The sequence below is a fragment of the Trachypithecus francoisi genome, unplaced genomic scaffold (genome assembly GCF_009764315.1).
Source record: "Trachypithecus francoisi isolate TF-2019V2 unplaced genomic scaffold, Tfra_2.0 Lachesis_group15, whole genome shotgun sequence".
NCBI lineage: Eukaryota > Metazoa > Chordata > Mammalia > Primates > Cercopithecidae > Trachypithecus > Trachypithecus francoisi.
The window spans coordinates 68,388,364-68,410,722 of record NW_022681460.1 but is presented as its reverse complement, the minus strand read 5'-3'; the positions used below and the strand labels follow the sequence as shown (position 1 = coordinate 68,410,722).

At 33.9% G+C, this 22,359-nt stretch overlaps 1 protein-coding gene across 4 annotated transcripts in view; it reads left to right on the top strand.

The window, feature by feature from the left end:
* STXBP5 (syntaxin binding protein 5) overlaps positions 1-22,359 on the top strand; it is a 207,442-nt gene that overhangs the window by 168,254 nt on the left and 16,829 nt on the right. For all 4 annotated transcript variants that reach the window (XR_004442912.1, XM_033235135.1, XM_033235134.1 and 1 more), the window contains 5 exons: positions 1,844-1,894; positions 7,549-7,788; positions 11,179-11,548; positions 11,845-12,010; positions 21,794-21,905. Coding sequence is in view for 3 of the 4 variants with exons in the window: in XM_033235135.1 (XP_033091026.1) it covers positions 1,844-1,894; positions 7,549-7,788; positions 11,179-11,548; positions 11,845-12,010; positions 21,794-21,905 (939 nt within the window). In the remaining variant the exon portion in view is untranslated. The remainder of the gene's footprint in view (positions 1-1,843; positions 1,895-7,548; positions 7,789-11,178; positions 11,549-11,844; positions 12,011-21,793; positions 21,906-22,359) is intronic.

Sequence of the window (22,359 nt, the reverse complement as noted above, 5' to 3'; positions counted from 1 at the left end):
ATTTTCTAATTTTAAGGGTATTGGATTTCAAGCACAAGAACAACCATGTATGTGATATCAACTACATACAGATGTTATTTGGCCATTTTAATTTTGTATTGCATTTTCTCTTTTAACTGAAATTTTTTACGTCAGTGAAAATAGGGTGACAGTTTTATAAATTTAACCCGTTGTTGTTTGCTAAAGGATACTAATTAAGTTAATGAAGCTGAGAAGTGAAAACTTGATATCCCTTCCAACCCCCATTCCTTCCCAGTCTGCCTAATGCCTCTTTCCTAACACTGGATTTGTCATTTTTTTAGATGTGGAAGTCATGTACTATGACTGGATTTCTCTTTGTTTACATGGCGCCCTTATGGACTAGCAGGGTCTGTGCTTTAAATATCTCCTAACAGTCCAAAATTTAACCTAATATATGCATTCCTGTATTAACAAACAAATGCTTTTTGAAAATTTCACATAGGAAGCACTTTTCTTTTACGCATGCACTACCACTAACATAATAGATATAGTTGAACAACTCCTAACTTTAAGTAACTTAAGACAATAACTGATTTTGAGGATGGAAAGTGGATTCCAGTAAGTTTATACATTCACTCTTTTTCCAATGTTACAGAAAAATACCTGTGGTTTGCATCTTATGTAAATATCGTAGTTTTAGATTATGCATGATCTTACTCAGTTTTTGTTTTTCACTAAAATATAAATAGAAGAGAGAACTTAAGGAGTGGTTGAGTCAGATATTGTATGATATAATCAAATACTTAAATTTGATTGGATATAGGTTTGGCCTATAAGCTAGAAATTAACTTAAAAAGTAACAAACCCAGCCAGGCATGGTGACTCACTCCTGTAATCCCAGCATTTTGGGAGGCCGAAGTGGGTGGATCACTTGAGGTCAGGAGTTCGAGGCCAGCCCGGCCAACATGGTGAAACCCCGTCTCCATTAAGAATACAAAAATTAGCTGGCAGTGGTGGCTTGCACCTGGAATCCCAACTACTCAGGAGCTGAGGCGGGAGAATCCCTTGACCCTGAGAGGCGGAGGTTGCAGTGAGCCGAGATCACACCACTGCATTTCAGCCTGGGCAACAGAGTGAGAATTCACCTCAATTAAAAAAAAAAAAAAAAAAAAAAAAAAAAGAATGAACTCAGTAGCTGTAAAGATGATGAGCTGGAAAGATTTTATATCACATACCCCAACTGAGTCTTCGGCCTCTATTCTCCTTGTCTGCAACACCTTTCTTCTGAGAAGTTACTTTTTCTCACTCAGAAAAGCCTAACCCTTTCCTGTGAGCCTAAGAAATAATTATAAGTTACAATTTAAAAGGCTTCCTTAAAGTAAAAATTTTAAGTACAAAAATATATTACATCAAGTAAGTACACATTTTTTAAAAGTTGGCCAGGCATGGTGGCTCACGCCTGCAGTCTCAGCACTTTGGGAGGCCGAGGCAGGAGTTTGAGACCAGCCTGGGTAACAAAGTGCGACCCCATCTCTACAAAAAAATCCTAAATAGCCAGGCACGGTGGTTACATTCCTGTAGTTCCAGCTACTTGGGAGGCTGAGGTGGGAGGATCACTTGAGCCCAGATGATTGAGGATGCAGTGAGCTGTGATCGCACCACTACACTCAGTCTAAGCAATAGAATGAGACCCTGTCTCAAAAAATTAGAAAATAAAAAGTTGAAAATAAGATTTACTTTCCACTCCTAATATTACTCATTTTTTAATTATCTCAGTATCTAGTTTTAGTAATAAAAGTATTCACTTCTATCTTGAAAATCAGTTGATATTAGTATGAATCAAATATTCTTCAGAATTTTAAAATTGTCTTTTATTTTTCAGCAAAGATGTCAAGGAAGTTAAGCTTACCTACTGACCTAAAGCCTGATTTAGGTAAGTAAAATAAATATTCAAAATAATTTTACTCCTTATAATGGGAAGACAGGGAAATCAGAAGATTTATAATTACTATAAGATAGTCATTGGAAAGCAAATTTAAAATGACTAAGATGTTTAAGATTTAAACATTCTTTGGAATAGTCTTTAGAATGCTATCTGTAAATTTAAAAAGACAATTATAATACAAATTCAAGCAAACCAAAAGAATGTATTTTCTTAGCCCTCTCATGCTTTATGTCTAAACAGAACTTAGCATAAGATTGAATTTGTGCAATTTTAATTTGTATTAAAAGTGGTTATGTCCCATTTAACCACCTGAAAACCTACTTTGAACTCTATAAAATTATTTGTATACTAATGAAATATTTAATATTTAAAATAGATTAACATTTTTCTGTATTACAGTGAATCATAGCAAGAGTCATCATTACTAACTTTTTGATTTTAATAAGTTGAGAAATATTTCCTCCACAGCACTTTCTGTGCAATTCATTTATTATGAAAGCAGAATGAATATATTCACACATTCATTTTGTTTTATATCCAACCCACAAATAGCTCCTTGATATCATGTGGGGACAGATGACATTTCAACAAAGATAAAAGTAAGATTTCATGTAATACATATAAAACATGGTATCTTTTTAAACTCATTTTTTATTTAAGAAATTTCTGTTGCCTTTAACTAAATAGGTGTGATTATGTAAGGATGATTTCACCCACCTGTATCTTAGAGATAACTGGGTTTTCTCCCTTGCATTAGCACACACCCCTCACCACCATTTGTTCTCTAGATTTCTTGACTATGTTTCTTATGCATCATACAAACTTAGGTGTTGGTCCATTTAAACGTACTAATTTCAGCATTTCCAAATCATTATCTTACCTCAGTTATGCTGACAGAAAGCATGTGATTATGAGTTAGTAGGCATACAATATATTCCACTGTCATTTGTAGAAAGTTTCATTCATAGGAAAAACAACTTAGTAGAACACTGTGATATATAAGGGAACAAGAGTTAATCATAGAATACAGGATAGTAGACATTTTGAGGTCATAGTTTTCTCCACTAAAAAACATAATTTGAAACCAAATATATCTGAGGCATACAATGTGCATTTTTCCCCTATAGCAGAATCTAGAGTTTTCATCAGATTCTCAGAGGCCCAGGATTTCAATAGCATTAAATATTAACTAGTTAAAGTGGCTTTGTGTATTTTAGTTTCTTAAAAATCTGGGTAAACACATGTAAACATACTTTTAAAATTATAAAAATACCATAGCCAATTATTTTTTAAAGCATACTCACATTTACAAATGATGTAAGCAATTTAATCAAAGTGTGTATTCCATGCTTTTATAGACTATTCAGTTTATGGTTTAGCTAGCATGCCCATGTATGCCATAAGCCAATTATAACTTTGACTAATATATACCTGTAACATTCCTGTGTCCCTCAAGTCATTTTGTTGTTGAACTGTTATTTGGTAGAGATTCTTGCTGCTAATTATTTTACATTGGTCAGGGAGGCAATGGGGAGTAACTCCAACTATATTGATAGGTTCAAACTGCCAGGTGTTGGCACTGAGGCCAATGAGCTGTTGTGCAGCTCCAGAAGCTTCTGTGAATAGAATTCATTTTTGCTTATGGGGAAATTGTGCAGCACTGTACTTTCACTATAGCTTCACTATCCTGGATTCTGTAACCCAGAAGTCAGAATCCATGGGTGATTTTGTTACACTTCTGATTGTCACATTTCAAATGTCAGCCATAGGAGGCAAACATCAGAACCATTATATACTTTGATATGAATTAGTTTCTTACCCTGATTTTTACCTGAACAGATTCATCTCTTGGCATTATATTTTGATTTGGGAATATAAAAGTTTGTTGAATAAGGCTGTCTGTGGGGAGGAGAAAGTGATATATACAAGTAGCATGTTGTAAGTTTGCAGATAGTGGCATGAAAACAGTGATTTTATGGCATGATTGTATCAGGTAGAGCTGGATGGAAGCATTCATGACAAATTTTGTCTGAGTTTAGATCAGCTAAAAAGATCACATATTCAAGCACATTTCTGACATCTAAACTAGAACTTTAATTCTCAATAATAACCATAGTGTTCCAGCTGTGATAGTGGTGATATGGCTGTCTGGAGTTGCCTAAGAGAAAGTTTTAGACTTGGAGATAGACACAAATTCTGACTCTACCATATACTAGCTTGGTCATTCTGGGCCAGTCACTTAACCTCTCTGAGCCTCTGTTTAACTATTTGTTAAATTGTGATGATAATACTTTTCAAGGTGGTTATATAGATTCAATAAAATGATAAATGTAAAGTATTAGTGCCTGGCACATGGTAGGCCTTGCTTAGTGGTAGTTATTTTCACTTCTGTTCTTATTACTAGAGCTACTAAAATTAAGCTTTTATTCCATTTATTTAGTTTGCCAAACTTGTATAAATGAGCCCACAGAGACCCATAATGTTTAACTTAAAAGGAGTAAGTGGAGGTTGTAATTCATGAATTGCTGAAAATTCTGACTTTTTTTTAAAAGTCTAGGCAGATAATAAAATAAGCAACCTATCTCTGTCAGTTTCAAACTTGACTCTTACTCAGTCGATTTTTCCGTTTTGATCTAGCTTTAGAAGTTGCTTTGGTAATCTTAATTTTTATAGATAAATCATGTAATAAAAACGTAATTTTAGGTTGTGAATTTTATATAGTTAAATTAGTCTATTAAATTCGAACATTGCTCATTTGACCTATGAGTTAACATTTAAAGTATAGGTTGTTGTGAATCACCTGTTGTAATTTTAATAGTTATTTAACAGTAAGAGTTTTTCTACAGGTTAATTTACAGTGGAATCTCTATTATCAACTTTTCTCATATCATTGTTTTCTATTACTGTCACTACATTGCAGCTGAAAATGTTCATTTGCCTTGTATATGTATCCTTTACAAGTACCAAATTAAGTTTATTTATCATTGTAAAATTTTTAAAATGTATTTTGCTAAAATAACTTTGGAAACAATAAAGAGTTAATAAATATTTGTAATCAGTATCATATTACAGACTTTCTGTATTGAGGTGTTGATTACGGAAAGTTATTTTATTTATAGTAAGTAGTTCTTTTCTACCATATCATAATTTGTAAATAATGGGAATCCAATCTCAAGCAAAAGAAAGATATTTTTAGAGGCTACAGTTTAAAAAAGATCCATAGTATTATCATAATTAATAACATTGTTTTCAGAGGCTACCTATAATCATAATTATGTTGCATATAGTTATTTTAAGGGGATATTTTTAATCTATGAATCTAAATTTGATTGCAAAAAACTTTTTGTAGGGTATAACTAGGATTTGGCTATACCTTTTTTATTTAGTAAAGTACAACTTAGAAGACTTTAACATGTTTTATAGTTTTCACATTTTGAAGAGTCCTTTCTTTCACAATAGCATTGAAAGCATGTGATTTAAGGAGTTATTAGATGTAAGTAGTAGAAGCTACTGGGAATTTTAATAAATCCTAATGGTATAGCAGAAGCATTGGTTTAGACATTCTTAACTATAAATCTGCCTTCAGCAAGTGTTTACTGAATTCCTTTCACATGCAAGACACTGTGCTAAATTCCACAGGGTATCAAAACGACACAGTCCTTGCTTACAAGATACTTCCAGTCGCTTTAGAGTGAGGCATGAGAAAAGTCAGAAGTAACTACAGAACAAATGTACTCTAAGTGTCATGGGAGAGATACATGGCTATAGGTATTCAAGAGGGAGAGAAACTATATAGGTTGTGGGAATCAGGGGGAAACTTCAGGAAGATGACAGTAACTGAGGTGGAAAATAAGCAGAATCTTGATAGGTAGGAGAAAAGGCACCTATCAGAATACCTCAAGCAAAAGCCTAAAAGTAGGTAAGTGCAGGTTATGTTTGGAGAAAATTGAGTGGCTCTATTTATTTCCCACAATGAACTGAAATAGGGTAGCATTGGGAGATAAGGCCGGGAGGGTAGATTAAAGATGTTTTGTGAAGAGTCTTAAAAACTTGAGTAAGATTATAAGTATGATTAAATAAAGAGGAACTACTAAGGATTTTTTAGATTGAGGCCACAGAATTATAACTATGCCTTATAAAATTTAGTTGGGTTGTGTTAGTAGTGAGATGCTGTGGGTGAAGAGATCAGTTGGGAATTGTCTAAGTAAATGGTAATGAGAGCCCGAACTTAGGGTAATGGAAGTAGATTACCAATGGAAAGAAGGAAACAAAAATGTCCAATAAAATACCTTAGGGCTTGGCATCCCATCAGATGTATGGGTCAAATGAAAGGGAGAAACCCAAACTATGGCTCATCTTAAGTGTTTCTGCCTATGAGAACAGGAGTGTCATTAATATAAATAGTGCCATTGGAAGAATTTACTGGTTTGGGGAAATTTATATGCTTTGGTTTTGCATAGTGAGACATAACTGGAAAAATGTTCAAGAAGTATTTGGAAATGATGTTCCAAGAGAAAAAGGAAAAGGCTAGGGCTTGAGACAAGCTTGGGATTAGCAACAAGGGAAGGTAGCTGAAGATGAGAGAAGTTTTATTAGTATAATTTTTAAAATGTCCCTGTCATTACAGACAGAGCTGAGTAAGGGAATTTGCCTGGTATCAAGTGTGAGCCAGATGGCAGTTACACATTTTGGTGAAAACGCCTTAAGTGAATGTGGATTGTAGTTAAAATGGCATTGAAGAAAAACGGGAAAAAAAGCTAAACTTTTGTTGATTAAAAAAATAAAAGATCCATCATACAGTAAATTAGAAAATCAAATCAGAGTACTTCTAAATGCGTTTTTTAAAGGTAGAAAATGGAAAAGACCCACACTTGTTGCGCTCTACCAGTCGTGGATTGTATTACCAAAGGAAGACAAAGTACCATGAGAAAGAAGGTGCCAATGAATGGCTAAGCAGCCAGGACCCTGAGGATTGCACATTCACGTATTCATCAGGAGGCACCCGGTTTGGTTCTGAGGAGCGTGGAGTTGTTTGTTTATATATTTAAGAAAAAAGGAAAATTTGTTAGCATATAAGTAAATTTTGTTTTCAATTATACTTGACCTTCAAACAATGTGGATTGGACACCAACTCCTCTGCATATAACTTTTTGAGTCTCCAAAAACTTAACTTCTAAAACCCTGCTGTTGACTGGAAGCCTTACCAGTAACATAAACAGTAGATGGACATATATTTTGTATGTTAGATGTGTTACATACTGTATTCATATAATAAAGTAGGCTACAGAAAATAATGTTATTAAGAAAATCATAAGGAGGAGAAAATGTATTTACTATTCCTTACGTGGAAGTGGATCATCACAAAGGTTGTGTTTCCATAGAGTAGACTGAAGAATAAGAGAAAGAGTGAGGGGTTGATCTTGCTGTCTCAGGGGTAGCAGAGGTAGAGGTAAATCCCTGTATAAGTGGACTTGTGCAGTTCAAACCCATGTTCAAGGATCAACTAAAATGAAGTTAAAATTAAATATGCTGTAGATTTTGTCTTCTTACAGATTAACTATTTGACCAAATTTATATTTAAAAAAGCACAAACAACTTATTTTATATCTTGAGCAATCTCACAACATTTTTAACCATTTCAGATGTAAAGGATAACTCCTTTAGCCGATCACGGAGTTCAAGTGTAACAAGCATTGACAAAGAATCCCGAGAAGCGATCTCCGCTCTTCATTTCTGTGAAACATTTACTCGAAAGACGGACTCGTCCCCTTCCCCTTGTCTATGGGTTGGAACAACGCTAGGAACAGTGCTTGTCATTGCACTGAACCTTCCCCCAGGGGGAGAACAAAGACTTCTTCAGCCAGTAATTGTGTCTCCAAGTGGTATGTATTGCTGCTGCACTTAGAGTTACATTACAGGTGTGATTTACTATGATAGAAGCCTTTGTTTTTCATTCTTGAATTGATCTAAGAATTACAAAATGTAAAGTAAATCAGTGATGGCCTTATGTTTTAATGAAAGAATACATAGAACAAGATTTCAGAATGTTGTTTGTTTATACAGCCATTCAAGTTTTGCCATTTTTTTAAACTTTAGGATCATGTGTAAAATAATTACCATGGAAGAAAATTTTTTTTAAAGGTTACAGTAATGCATTCCTAATACCTCAAGCAAATACCACAAGCAAAAGAATGCTGTAAATTTAGGAGAAAAACAGAAAAGTACATTTTTAAACATTCTACACATGGTTATTTTTCATCTCCAAGTGTGAAACCTGAGATTATTTTTCTACTTTGAAGTGTTAGGAAAAGGTGACTTGAAAGCAAATTTTTAAAAATAGTACTAGACTTCATATATTGAAAATGAGATTGGATTTTGTCAAATGTTGTGGAGTCTGTTAGGTCAGAAGATAACTGAGAATTCTGATTTCTGTTACTACTGATTTATGCTCATCCAGATGGAAACAACCATGATTTTGCTAATAAATCTGTCTTGGTGCTGACTTTTACAGTTTTTGGAATTTAGAAGTTAAACTGCATTTATGATTATGTTTCTGAGCCATCTTTACATTAATCAGTTTGATTTATTCATTTTACTGTATAAATGCTTGAGTATATACTGCACATCAAGTTGTTAGATTAAAGAAGACAAGTTACGTAATGATATTCTTACTAATCTCAGTTCTTATTAGTAAACAAATATGCATATAGGAATAAAATAAACTGGAAAGTTGAAAAAAGGTTAACAGGAGTTATCACTGGTAAGTAGGATTTAGGGTCATTTTTATTTTCACTTTTTTACTGATTTGTAGTTTCTAAATTTTCTACAGCAAACATACACCAATTTGTAATAAGAAGAAAATGTTTCCAATAAATGAAAATGAGTGAGCGGGATTATAGATGATTTACTGTTAACTACACAAAAAGTATTTAATATACTTTCCAACTTGCAATAAATCAAATTAGCTGTAAAGTGAATTCAAAAATAACTTTCATAGTAAGAAGGCAACTAAGTTTCTTCTCGATGATGGAATCTTTGAGGTTTGTTTTTAATAAGATGCCTATTTAAAAATATATCAGTGACACTGATGTCATCTGTATTGGAGCTGTGAGAAGAGAGAGATGTTTTCAAGCTGATGGATTTCTGTGCTTAAGAGCCTAAAGTGGTCTACTTTGGCTGTTATTTTTTCTTTTCTTCAAGAGGAAGAGTCAACAGTTAACCACTACTCTACTGGGAAACATGCTAAAGTCCCATCAACTATAGGATAAGCATACATTTAACGGTATTTTAGGCCAGGTTTTAAAAGAAATCCACATACTAGAACAATATATGTGCTATAAACAGTTCCCAAATTAGAATGGATAATTCAGCTGACCTCATCAAATCTTTAGAGGCTGAAGGACTCTTTGGGTGGACCAGAATAAAAAATAAGAGATCTTGAAAGAAAAACTAGCTTTAAATATGTTTTGAGATAAATAATAATCAGAACTATAAGATTATAACTGTCTTGTGTTTCGAAGTTTTCTACCAAGCTGCTTAAAATAATTAAATTATCTGCTTGCCAAACTTAGATGTAGAGTAGGGTTACTAGATTTAGCAAATAAAAATTATAGGATGCCCAGTCAAATTTTAATTTATATAACAAATACTTTAATATAAGTGTATCGCATTTAGAATTGGACAGATATATGACATTTGGGACATACTTATACTAAGAAGTATTCATTGTTTATCTGAAATTCAAATTGAAATATGTGCTCCATTGTATTCTGTATCCTTACTATTGATAAATCATAAATGCAAAGAGGAAAGGAAAGAATATTTTTTCTTCTAAAAAGTTTTGAGAGAACATCAGGAACTCTTTTGCTTAGAAATAAAGGAAAATAATATATGGAAAAAATACTGCAAGCTATAAAACCTTATATGGGCGCGGTGGCTCAAGCCTGTAATCCCAGCACTTTGGGAGGCCGAGACGGGCGGATCACGAGGTCAGGAGATCGAGACCATCCTGGCTAATACGATGAAACCCCGTCTCTACTAAAAAAATACAAAAAACTAGCCAGGCGTGGTGGCGGGCGCCTGTAGTCCCAGCTACTCCGGAGGCTGAGGCAGGAGAATGGCGGGAACCCGGGAGGCGGAGCTTGCAGTGAGCTGAGATCCGGCCACTGCACTCCAGCCTGGGCGACAGAGCGAGACTCCGTCTCAAAAAAAAAAAATAAAATAAAATAAATAAATAAATAAATAAATAAATAAATAAATAAATTTAAAACAAAATATGAAAAATCTTTAAGAACTGAATGCTAACTCAGTTACCTACCCTCCCTTCCATTCTATTAATGTTATCACTTAGTTTACTCAGAAGTGAGCATAAAGCATATTTGTACATTATCAAGGATATAGGGGGAAAGGGTACCATTAATAGAAACAAGTCAAAAAATGTAGCCCCTACATTAAGATGATAAGCTGACCAAAATAATGCCTTAAGTGTATCTGACAGTTGTTGTAAATCATTTAAGAGGAATTACTATTTTAGAGGTAATGGTTAGAAATGTGTAGATTTTTTTTTCGTTGGTCATCTAGGTCAGTACTGTTTATTAGAAAAGCAATGCAAAGCCACATAATTTTAAATGTTCTAGCAGTCACATTAAAAAAGTAAAAACCGGGTGAAATTAATTTTAATAACATTTTATTTAGCTCACTGTGTCCCAAATATTATCATTTTAGCCTGTAATTATTAAAAGTGATTGAGTTATTTTACATTGAACTTTTTGGAGTGCTAAAGTCTTCAGATGGGGCATGTGCTTGACTCTCACCATGCACTGCACTTGTTCGCACACTTTGGACAAGGTGCATTCCCAGTGCTCTGCAGCCACATGTGGCCCCACGCTGACTGCTCCGGGTGCTGTCCACTTGCTCTCTTGCTGACTGGTAGTGCACTTGCTGGGTATAAGAGAAAACAGTTCCAAATACTCCAGCATGTTGTTTGTTTATTCATTTAAAGATCAGATACGTGTTTGCCAAATTTATCATATGTAATTAAATTGTGAGTGATCGTTAGTGGCATTTATCTATTTGGAGCATGTAAGTTGACATCTTTTTCCAGACTCATAAACATCACGCTTAAAGTCTGAATCCTGTCATTGAGCCAGTGTTCAGTTCAATATGCATTCAGCATATATTTGAGTATCTACTATGTATGTCAAAGTTAGAATAAATGTGTTTACTCTGTTGATTAAAATATTTCAGTTATTTACTAGACTTCTGTATTTTAGGTACTATATTGAGGTTAAAAGGTGCGATCTTGAGAATGGCATTTCTGGATACCACAGGCTGCTTAATACCACCTGCATATGAACCCTGGAGAGAACACAATGTTCCTGAAGAAAAAGATGAAAAGGAGAAATTGAAAAAACGGCGGCCTGTCTCAGTATCCCCCTCCTCTTCTCAGGAAATTAGTGAAAACCAGTATGCAGTGATATGTTCTGAAAAGCAAGCAAAAGTAATCTCACTGCCAACCCAGAACTGTGCTTATAAGCAAAATATTACAGAGACCTCATTTGTGCTTCGTGGAGATATTGTAGCATTGAGTAACAGTATCTGCCTTGCTTGTTTCTGTGCCAATGGACATATAATGACTTTTAGGTAAGAGTTAGATATTTTTTTAAATGCAGATATAGCATTTCCTCCCTCAAACTATACTACAGAATTGTTTAAAAGAAGTGCTTTTTTCGTGTGTGTAGTCTTATGCTCTGAGAATTTATTTTTATTCTGTTAATAGTGAGCAAGTATATGAGGATTATAAGCCATTTTTAATCTCCCACTCAAGTATACAAACTAAATCATAAGGTTTATGAAGTCTCTGCCATTTTTAACAATGATAGTGTGTTCAAGACTAAAATCTACCTTATTATTAACAAGTTTTTAATTTTTTTCTCAAGTTTGCCAAGTTTAAGACCTCTATTGGATGTGTATTACTTGCCCCTTACCAATATGCGGATAGCCAGAACATTCTGCTTTACCAACAATGGACAAGCATTATACCTTGTTTCACCTACAGAAATCCAGAGACTTACTTATAGTCAAGAGACCTGTGAAAATCTTCAGGTAATTAATAAAAATATTACTATAATTTCTTCAGAGGTAAAGTATTCTCTGAGGGCCCGTATACTTTCTACCCCTTATTCTCATGGAAGTATACAAGTGAGCCTGCTTGGGAAAATCCAGACTGTTGAATTAGACTTTCAGAGCACATGCTTTGAGACTCCCATGATTAAAAGTATCTTCTTCAGACATCTGCTATAAGCAGCTTCATCTTACTACTCCATATCTGTCTTTCCAGTGATGGCAGAGAAATATGAACTGCTACATACATTTTATACCTACTCTCTACATAAATAAATATCTATTATACACACACACAGCCCTTTTTAAAGGAGTGTGTTAATGTGAAAATAAATGAGTCTATTTTAGGGCAAATTTTGTAATCTCATCTCCTATACTCTCTATTCACAAGGATATTTACACAGAAGAAAAAATTGTTATTTGGTAGTTTTCCTGTAGTATTTTGGTTGATCTGTTTTTGAGAGACTATATACGAATTCTTTATATACATAATTGTGTCCTTTTTAAAGTATTTGAGTGCTGTATGTGCTTCTGTGTATATTCGAAATGATCAATTTAGCTTTACCTTCTAAAGTAAAAGTGCTCTGGAAATATTGAGCTAAAATATTGATTGATATTTAATATTTAGAGGAAAGTACTATCTAGAGGAACTTTATAATGAAAGTTTTTTCAGTTAGCCCTATTTTACACATTTGCAAATTTGAATTTGTGGCTTATTATTTTTAGAACGTGGACTTTGGAGTCAAGAAGGCTGAATTCAAGTCCATCATGCTAACTATACTATTATGTAATCATAGAAAAGTTTCTTAATGATTCTAAGCATCATCTTTAAAATTAGCATAGAAGTGGCGTCTGCGGGGATATTACAGGGATTAAAGGAGGCAGTGCATGTACTGTGCTTAGCATAGTGCCCCGGTACAGATGGTGCTTAATAATGTCAGGTGTTGTCCTCATTGTGTTATTATTTCAGTAAGCTACACTGTACTGGCAAACTAGTCCTGAGTAATATTGTAAACTTTGAGAGTAAAACAAAATTATATATCTGACATTTTAGATTTAAATTCCCATTTATGTTTGAGTGAAAGTTATTTTTCAAAGATTCCTAAGTTTCTGAAGTAAAATTTTGTTTTCTGTTGGAAAGATAAACCTTAAAATTTTCCTTTTAGCATTTCCTTTCACTAGCAAAATGTTATGTTAAGAAATAATATGGACAATTGAATATTAATTCATTGCCATCTGAAATGTCCTAATTCAAGTACTCAAAAATCTAAACTTCATCACTTTTCTGGGATCAATTTATTCTATCCTTTAGTTGGTGTTTTCTTTAATTATTCTTAAATTAATAGCAGCCATAGTTTGTTTATTTATGTTTAAATGAAACAGTCTTTTAGTAGTAAACTGTATTTTAAATTATCTGCTGTGTGCCTTCATGATACAGGGATAAACAAAAAATGGACTATCTTAAAGGAATTTGTGATAAAATGTTTTCTTTGGGCAATATTGACATGTTGTTTACCTCTGTATTTTTAGTAGCCAGAAATAATGCCTTGGTAAAAACCTGTTGAAGACTATGATGAACTTGATAAACACTATACCTTGGTTCCCTGAGTACCCTTTTACATTGTACATTCCTTTAACTTTAGCCAAAAATAAAGAAGATGGCTACAAACATTTATGGAGTTTCCAGCCAAGATGGAATAATAGGAACCAGATTAACCCTCCTTCCTGAAACAACTTAAAAAAAGCAGACAGAACTCATGAAACAATGGTTTTCAAATTACTGGACATCAGGCAATGAAGGAAAGTAATTTCTGACATAGGAAACAAAGAAGGTGTCCCAGCTTTAATGCTTTAATAGAGTTTTCAGAGCATGGCACAGGGCGAAGGTACTGAGTTAAAGCCTGGCAGACTTCCCAAGTTGAAGAGTCAGGAACAAGAGTTCGGGGACACCAGGTAAATTCGAGAGAAAAGAGCTACAAAGAGAAAGAACCCTGGAGATGTGCAGAGTCCCCCTGAGTATACCATACGTGCTATTCAGCACGTACATATGACTAAGCTTTCAGAGCAGAAAAAGAACCATCTGAAAGGAATAGAGGATTTGTAGAAACCGTTCCAGGAACATGCTTGTTCCCAACAACCAGACTGGAGAAACCCATAATTTGTGTGGATATTAGTTTCCTGAGGCCACAAACTTAGTGGCTAAAACCAGTAGAAAATTACTTGCTCATACTTGTAGAAGCCAAAAGTCCAAAATCAGTTTTACTGAGGCAAAATCAATGTGCTAGCAGGGTCTTACTCCCTCCAGAGACTCTAGAAGATAATTTTTTTTTCCACATTTAAAAAATGTTTTTATTTAAACAATAAAGGGTTTAGAAACAAGACTGGTATGCATTTTCACGCCCTAGTTAACAAGAGCTGCAAATAATAACTCCAGTTGTTCAGCAATTTTACATGCTAGAAGATAATTTTTATTGCCCCTTCTCGTTTCTAGGAGCTGCTGGTGTTCCTTGACATTGGGCCACATCACTGGAATCTCTGCCTTTATGGCTGCATTACCTCGTCTTCTGTGTTTCAAATCTTTCTCTACCTCTGTCTCTTAAAAAAGACACTTGTAATTGGATTATAACCCATTCAGTAGTCCAGAATAATTTCCCCAGAGCAAGATACTTAATCACATCTGCATAGACTCCTTTTCCTTGCCAGGTAATATTTGTCAGTCCAGAAATTAGGACCTTATATCCTTGGATGGTCCATTATCAGCCACTACTCTAGACATGCCTAACAAATGGCAAAAGCTACACTCAAAAGGATGTAAATGTTTTCTGTCAGAATGAAATTCAAGAAAACTTAAAGGAAGTAAAAACTATTTAGCACACAATGAGGTAAAAATCGCAATGTCTGGTATCCAGTGAGTTACCAGGCATGCAAAGAGACAGAAAACCATGACCCATCACGAGGAGAACAATCAACAGAAACCAAAACAGAACTGACATGCATACCAGAATTGGCACACAGAAGATTAAAACAGTTATAACTGTGTTCCATATGTTCAAAAAGTTAGAAACACGAAAGATACAAAAATAAAATCAAACTTCTAAAGTTGAGAAACTATAGTGTTTGAGGTGAAAAATATGCTAAATGGCATTAACAGCAGATTTCACATTACAGAAGAAATAGTGAACTTGAAAGCGTAGTGACAGAAAAAAATAACAGTGTTTGAACTTGGCAAACTTACAGCACTAAAACACCTATATTAGAAAAGAAGAAGGTCTCAATGCAATGATGTCAACTTTCACTTTAAAAAACTGAGAAAAGCAAATTAAACACAAAGTAAATACAAGAAAAAAATAATAAACATTCAAGTGGAAAACAAAGAAACAATAGAAAAATATCAATGAAACCAAAAACATCAATGAAACCAAAACTAATAAAATTAATCTCAAGCCATAGGAAGAAAGAAATTACGAATTATTAATATCAGTAATAAGAGAAGTCTCATTACTATATATTCTGTAGATATAAAATGGATAAAAAGGAAATATTATGAACAAGTTTATGCCAAAAATATTCAAAACCTTAGATGAAATGGACAAATTTCTTGAAAGACAAATTACCAAGCCTCACTGAAGAAAAAATAGATAACCTAAATAGTCCTGTATCTATTAAAGAAATTGAAATTGAGATTAGAAACCTTGGGACTAAGAAACTTCCAGGCCTAGATGACTTCAATGATGAGCTCTATCAACATTTCAGGAAGAAATACCAGTTCACAAACTTTTTCAAAAACAGAATTAGGATTGCTTCCCAGCTTATTCTATGAAGGAAGCATTAACCTGATACCAAAATTAGACCAAGTCATTATAAGAAAAGAAAACTACAGGCCGGGCACGGTGGCTCAAGCCTGTAATCCCAGCACTTTGGGAGGCCGAGACTATCCTGGCTAACACGTGAAACCCCGTCTCTACTGAAAAATACAAAAAACTGGCCGGGCGCGGTGGCTCAAGCCTGTAATCCCAGCACTTTGGGAGGCCGAGACGGGTGGATCACGAGGTCAGGAGATCGAGACCATCCTGGCTAACATGATGAAACCCCGTCTCTACTAAAAATACAAAAAACTAGCCGGGCGAGGTGGCGGGCGCCTATAGCCCCAGCTACTTGGGAGGCTGAGGCAGGAGAATGGCGTGAACCCGGGAGGCGGAGCTTGCAGTGAGCTGAGATCCGGCCACTGCACTCCAGCCTGGGGGACAGAGCGAGACTCCATCTCAAGAAAAAAACAAAAAAAAAACAAGAAAAGAAAAGAAAACTACATATAAACCAATATCTCTCACAAATATAAAAGCAAAATTTGTAAAAAAAAAAAAGTTTTGCAAATTGAATTTAGCAATATGTCGAAGGGATAATACATTATGACCAGGTGAGACCTATCCCAGGAAAGTAGGATTGACCTAACATTTGAAAATCAGTCACTGTGATCCATCTTATTAAAAAGCTTAAAAAAAGAAAAAGAGCAGTTGGCAAAATCTAACAAATATTCCTGATTTTTAAAAATCTCTACAAACAAGGAATAGAAGAAAACTTAAAGAACATGTAAAAAAAAAAACCCACATCTCAAATAATATTAGTGATGAAATACCTAATTCTTTCTTCCTGAAATCAGTAATTACAGAAGAATGTTCACTCTCACCACTTACATTCAGTATTGTAATTAAGGTTTTAACCAGTGCACTCAGGCAAGGAAAAGAAAAGGAAAGGGACTGTCTTTATTCACAATGACATGATCATCAGTATAGGAAATCTAATAAAATCTACCATAAAGGTTACTAGAATTAGTATGTTTAGCAAGGGTGTAGGATATGAGATAAATATATAAAAATAATTTTATTTCTATATGTTAGTAGTGAACATTTGGAAATTGATATTTTAAAAGCCATACCATCTATAATAGCAAAAATATGAAATACTTTGGGATAAATCTAACAGAAAATGAAAGATCTCTACACTGAAAAACTATAAAATATTAATAAAAGAAATGTTTAAAAATTTAAAAAATTTTTTAGAAATTTTTGTAGGAATTGACAAGTTTATCCTAAAATTCATACATAAATGCAAGTGAACTAAAATACACCAAACAGATCTGAAAAAAATGGAAGCTCTAACACAATTTTATTTCAAGAATTATTGTAAAGCTGCAGTAATCGGTAGAGAATGGTATTTTTGGCATCAAGATGAATGGATCAGAATAGAATATCCAGAAATAAACACATACATGGATAACTGATTTTTTTAAGGAAGGCACAAGGCAATGCAATGGAGAAAGAATTGCCCTTTCAACAAGTAATGCTGGAACTACTGGATGTTAAAATGCAAAAAAAATGAGCTTTGATCCACTCTTCACACCATAAACCAAAATTTATTGAAAATGTATTATGGACCTACATGGAAACCCCAAAATTACAAGACTTCTAGAAAGAGACGTAAGAAAACATCTCTTATTTTAGGAAAAGATTTCTTAGCTATGACACCAAAACCACCATCCATAAAAGAACAAATTGATAACTTCAACAAAACTTAAACCTTCTGCTCTTCAAAAGACACTTTTGAAAATGAAAAGACAGCTTATAGATGGGAAGAAAATCTGGGCAAAACATGTATCTAATAAAGGACTTGTCTTTAAAATATATGAATGACCCTTAAAACTCACCAGAAGGATGAGAAACAACCCAATAAAAACAGAGCCAGAATATTCAAAAAGAAAGCTCACCATGAAAAGATGCTCAACATTATTTATCATTAGAGAACTGCACATTAAAACCACAGTGAGATACCATTAAAGGCCTATGAGAGTGGTTGAAATTAAAAAGAATACCATGCCAAGTTTTGGCAAGGATATAGATGATCTAGAACTCCATACAATGCTGATGGGAACGTAAAAAAGTATAACCACTTTGGAAAACAGTTTAGGAGTTTTTTTTTAAAGTTAACATTCATGAGCCAAGGACCCAGCCATTTTACTCATATTTTATTATTATTATTATTATTCAAAGGAAATGTATATTCATAACCGCTTTATTTGTAATAGCCAAAAGCTGGAAACCACCCAAATGTCCTCAACAGATGAATGGAAAAACAAATTGCAGTTTATCATACAGTAGAATTCTAGTCAGTAATACAAAGGAGTGAACGATACAATCAGCAGCATCAATGACTCTCAGAATAATTATGCTTAATGAAAGGAGCCAAGAAAAAGAGTACATGTTGTTCTATTTATATAAAAACTCAAGAAAATACAAATTATAGTGATAGAAAGCAGATCAGCAGTAACTTGGATATGGGGGGTAAAGAAGGAATTAGAGAAGGTCTTACAAAGGAGCAGAAGAAAACCTGGGAGTGATGGATATATTCACAGTGTTGATTGTGGTGGTGGTTTCATGCACATATGCATATGTCAAAACTCACCAAATTGTACACGTCCAATATCTGCCAGTTTTTGTATGTCAATTATACTTCAGTAAAGCTGTTTAAAAGATTATGGATTCAGGACTTTTAATTGTCTTTGACGGGCAATTAGTCAATGGTATGTTTATAGATTGAAATACTTAAATTTCTTTTTACAGCATTATTTTTAACTATACCATAGTGAAAAACACAAAGATAATTTACAATAAACTGTTTTTTTCAAATGGACTATTTATATTCATTTGTGAACCCTAACCAAGATTTACTGTAATCATAAAGTTGGAACATACCAATTAATTCAGTTTAAAGCAACTAAGTAAGTAACTTTAGTAAGCACCTCAGGATTATAATTTATTAACAAAACCCCAAGTAATCACTGTAAACAACTGATGTCAGTTGAACTGCTTAGCTTCTCATATATATTGTGTAGGTTCAGTATGAAGTTTATTGCTGTGTGATTATCCTGGAGATATTTATTTTTTCAGACTCAATACTCTTACAGTATAAAGTTTTCTTAAAATGATTAAAATCGGTGATTATTTGATGCACTATACAGGACTTTGTAGTGGCATCCAATGTGTGGATAACCAAAGCCCATACAAACCCATTCATGAAATTAGTCCTAAATTATACCATTCTAACCTTGTTAGCTCCCATGCAAAACAAATGATATGCAAGAGTCTAAAATCGGACAAGTATATTTATTTCTGAATATGTATATTTTAGAAGAGTAATTAAGTCCAATGTCTTGTTTCAGAAATACTGTCTACTATGAATAGATGTAACAAGATCACAGAAATTACAAATCTGTTTTACATTTCACCAACATTTACTAGCATTAACATGAATCATTCTAAATAGTAGATTTACTTATAATCAAAATCCTTATTTAAATAGAAGTGAAAAAAAACCTATACATATTATTTTATGTACTTCCCAAAACCTTTATACTAAGACTGCAGACAATCTAGACTCTAAGAAACATTGAATTTTCAACTCCCTTTAAAGATGTCTGTTCATAATATTAACCTGTGGATAAATGACTTGTGTATTTTCTAATTGGTTTCATCTCTATGTGATAGATCTTTCTACTTCTGTACATATATTATTGATGTCAGCTCCTGGCACTTTATATGCTCATTATCTTTAATGCTAGTAATATTCCTGAGAGGCAGTTATCATTATCTCCCCCTTTTAAAGTTGAAGAAGCCATTTCTTTGACAGACTAATCTGACTAAGAGTCTTCTGCTAGTAAAAGACAGAAATTGAGAATCAAATCCAGATCCATCTGGTTCCAAAGTTTGTAATCATTCTACTTCAGAGAATATAATGAGTTTAATCTGGTGTTTTTATATTTCTTACTTTACCTTTGTAGAATTGTAAGCTCATTAAACACCAAATAAGAAGTACAAACTGTAATTCTGAAATGAGGTAAAATTTTTTAAAAAGCATGCCTTTAAACTATCACTGTTTATATGTCATATTCTTCTTTTGATTTAGCATGAGACACCCAAATGATAGGTATGTTGCCGTTATTGATTTTTTTTTGCATTATAACAATTTAATACATATAGTTTAAATTAGAATCTGTGAAATACAGTTTTTAAAAGATTTAAAATATGCCTAAAATTGCCTTTGTTATAGAGTTTAATATAAATTTCAATATAATAATAGATATCAGTATATTCTATGGTGGGTTTTACCAAGTTTGATTTATTGAATTCAGAAAGTGTTTTATTCCAGGTTTACTACACTTTATAGAAATCCAGAGGAAAGAAAATAAAAACGTAAGGACTTCAGTCCACTTCAGCCTTACAAATAAAACTGTTGTGTAGTGTTAATAGTTATCTCCTCCCATTTGCAATCTGGGTGGAGGGATAACATTAATATGGATATGTCTAAAAGAAAACCTAAACATCCTTTACCAGCCTTCTTAGCCCAGCCCTAAGGAAAAAACCATGAAAAATACATACTTTTATTCCACCTATACCAGAGTATAGCAGAACTCCCATATAAATGTTGCTACCATCCTTTTTTCTGTCCATGCTGGAGTGCAGTGGCGCAATCTTGGCGCGCTGCAACCTCTGCCCCCCAGGTTCAAGCGATTCTCCTGCCTCAGCCTCATAAGTAGCTGGGATTACAGGCACACGCTGCCACGCCCTATTTTTTTTTTGTATGCTTAGTAGACACAGTCTTTCACCATGTTGGTCAGGCTGGTCTCGAACTCCTGACCTCGTGATCCGCCCGCCTCGGCCTCCCAAAGTGCTGGGATTACATGTGTGAGCCACCGCGCCCTGCTGCTACCATCCTTTTCTTAGAAAAATCTTCTTTCCTCTTTATGTATTGTCATCAAAACCAATAACAGTCAGCAATCTTACTTTTCTCCTGACTTTTACCATTTCTGTACTCTGAAAAATATTGACAGTAATTTCAGAAAAATCTGATGATGTACAAGGAAGAGTTCCCATCTCTCTGCCAGATTTCTGAAATTTCAGGTGTATGTTGGCATAATTATCTTCCTAGCATGTGTTTATGAGAAAAAAAGTTGGTGTCTAAATTACAAATTTTCTGACTCAGCTAAAGGTTATAATTCCAAAACTATGTATCATCATTATTACACTGGACTTTTATACTTGCTGTTAAAAAGTCTTCTTCTTTCTGGTGGGGCATGTTGGCTCACTCTTGTATAGCACTTTGGGAGGCCAAGGCGGGTGGATCACTTGAGGCCAGGAGTTCAAGACCAGCCTGGCCAACATGCCGCAAAACCTGACTCTACAAAATACAATAATTACCCAGGCATGGTGGCGTGTGCCTGCAATCCCAGCTACTCAGTGGCTGAGGTACAAGAATCACTTGAACCCCAGAGGCAGAAGCTGCAAGTGAGCCAAGATCGTGCCACTGCACTCCAACCTGGGTGACAGAGTGAGACTGTCTCAAAAAAAAAAAAGTCTTTCTAATGTAATTATTAATCCTATTATCAATTCATATGAGTTATATGAAAATGTCATCTTAAAGATTAGAATCTCCTGACTCTCTTAAGCAAAAATACTGTTTGCCTCAAATGCAAACAAAGAAAGTGATCTGGTGAAAGGGGCAAGCAGCAAATAAGTCATATTTTAGTTTTAGAAACTTGGTGTTGGAATAAATCAGCATGTTCTGTATCTGATCATAGGACGTGTGCTCATTAGTAGTGAATCTCAACAGGTAATGTTCTAAGCTTAAGTTAAAAGGGTTTACAGTGATACTTTTGTTAATTATAGTTTAGTTTCCCTGAAATTTTAACAGTTACAATTTGTTTTAATTTTAAAGGAAATGTTAGGTGAACTCTTCACTCCTGTAGAAACACCTGAAGCACCAAACAGGGGATTCTTTAAAGGCTTATTTGGAGGTGGTGCACAGTCTCTTGACAGAGAAGAATTATGTAAGTTGATTTATTTAATTCGGATAATATATCTATAAAACAGAAACAAGCCATACAAATTTTTTATACCTGTAAATTATGTTCACTTTTTTCTCTTTGTCACAATTACTATTTCCATGTTTTAACAAAATACATAAAATTATTTTCTGTTATTCTATCCCAAATCAGGGAAATATTTTACTCAAGGAACCAAGATCAGAATAACTTCCGATACTAAAAAGTAATATTCACAACTTTAAGTAAATAATTTAGAAAGTACTTACTTTATTTTCATTAAATGTGATGTTGTTTTAATGCTATGATTTTCTTTAACTGATAACCTTAACTTTGAAAAGTTTTTACTTTAACATTTAATCTATCTTTCAAAACCTCTAAAAACTATTCTAGTTCATTTAACCTTCATAATAAAAGAAACCTTCTGCTTCATTTAGTACCTTCCACGTAGTTGATACAA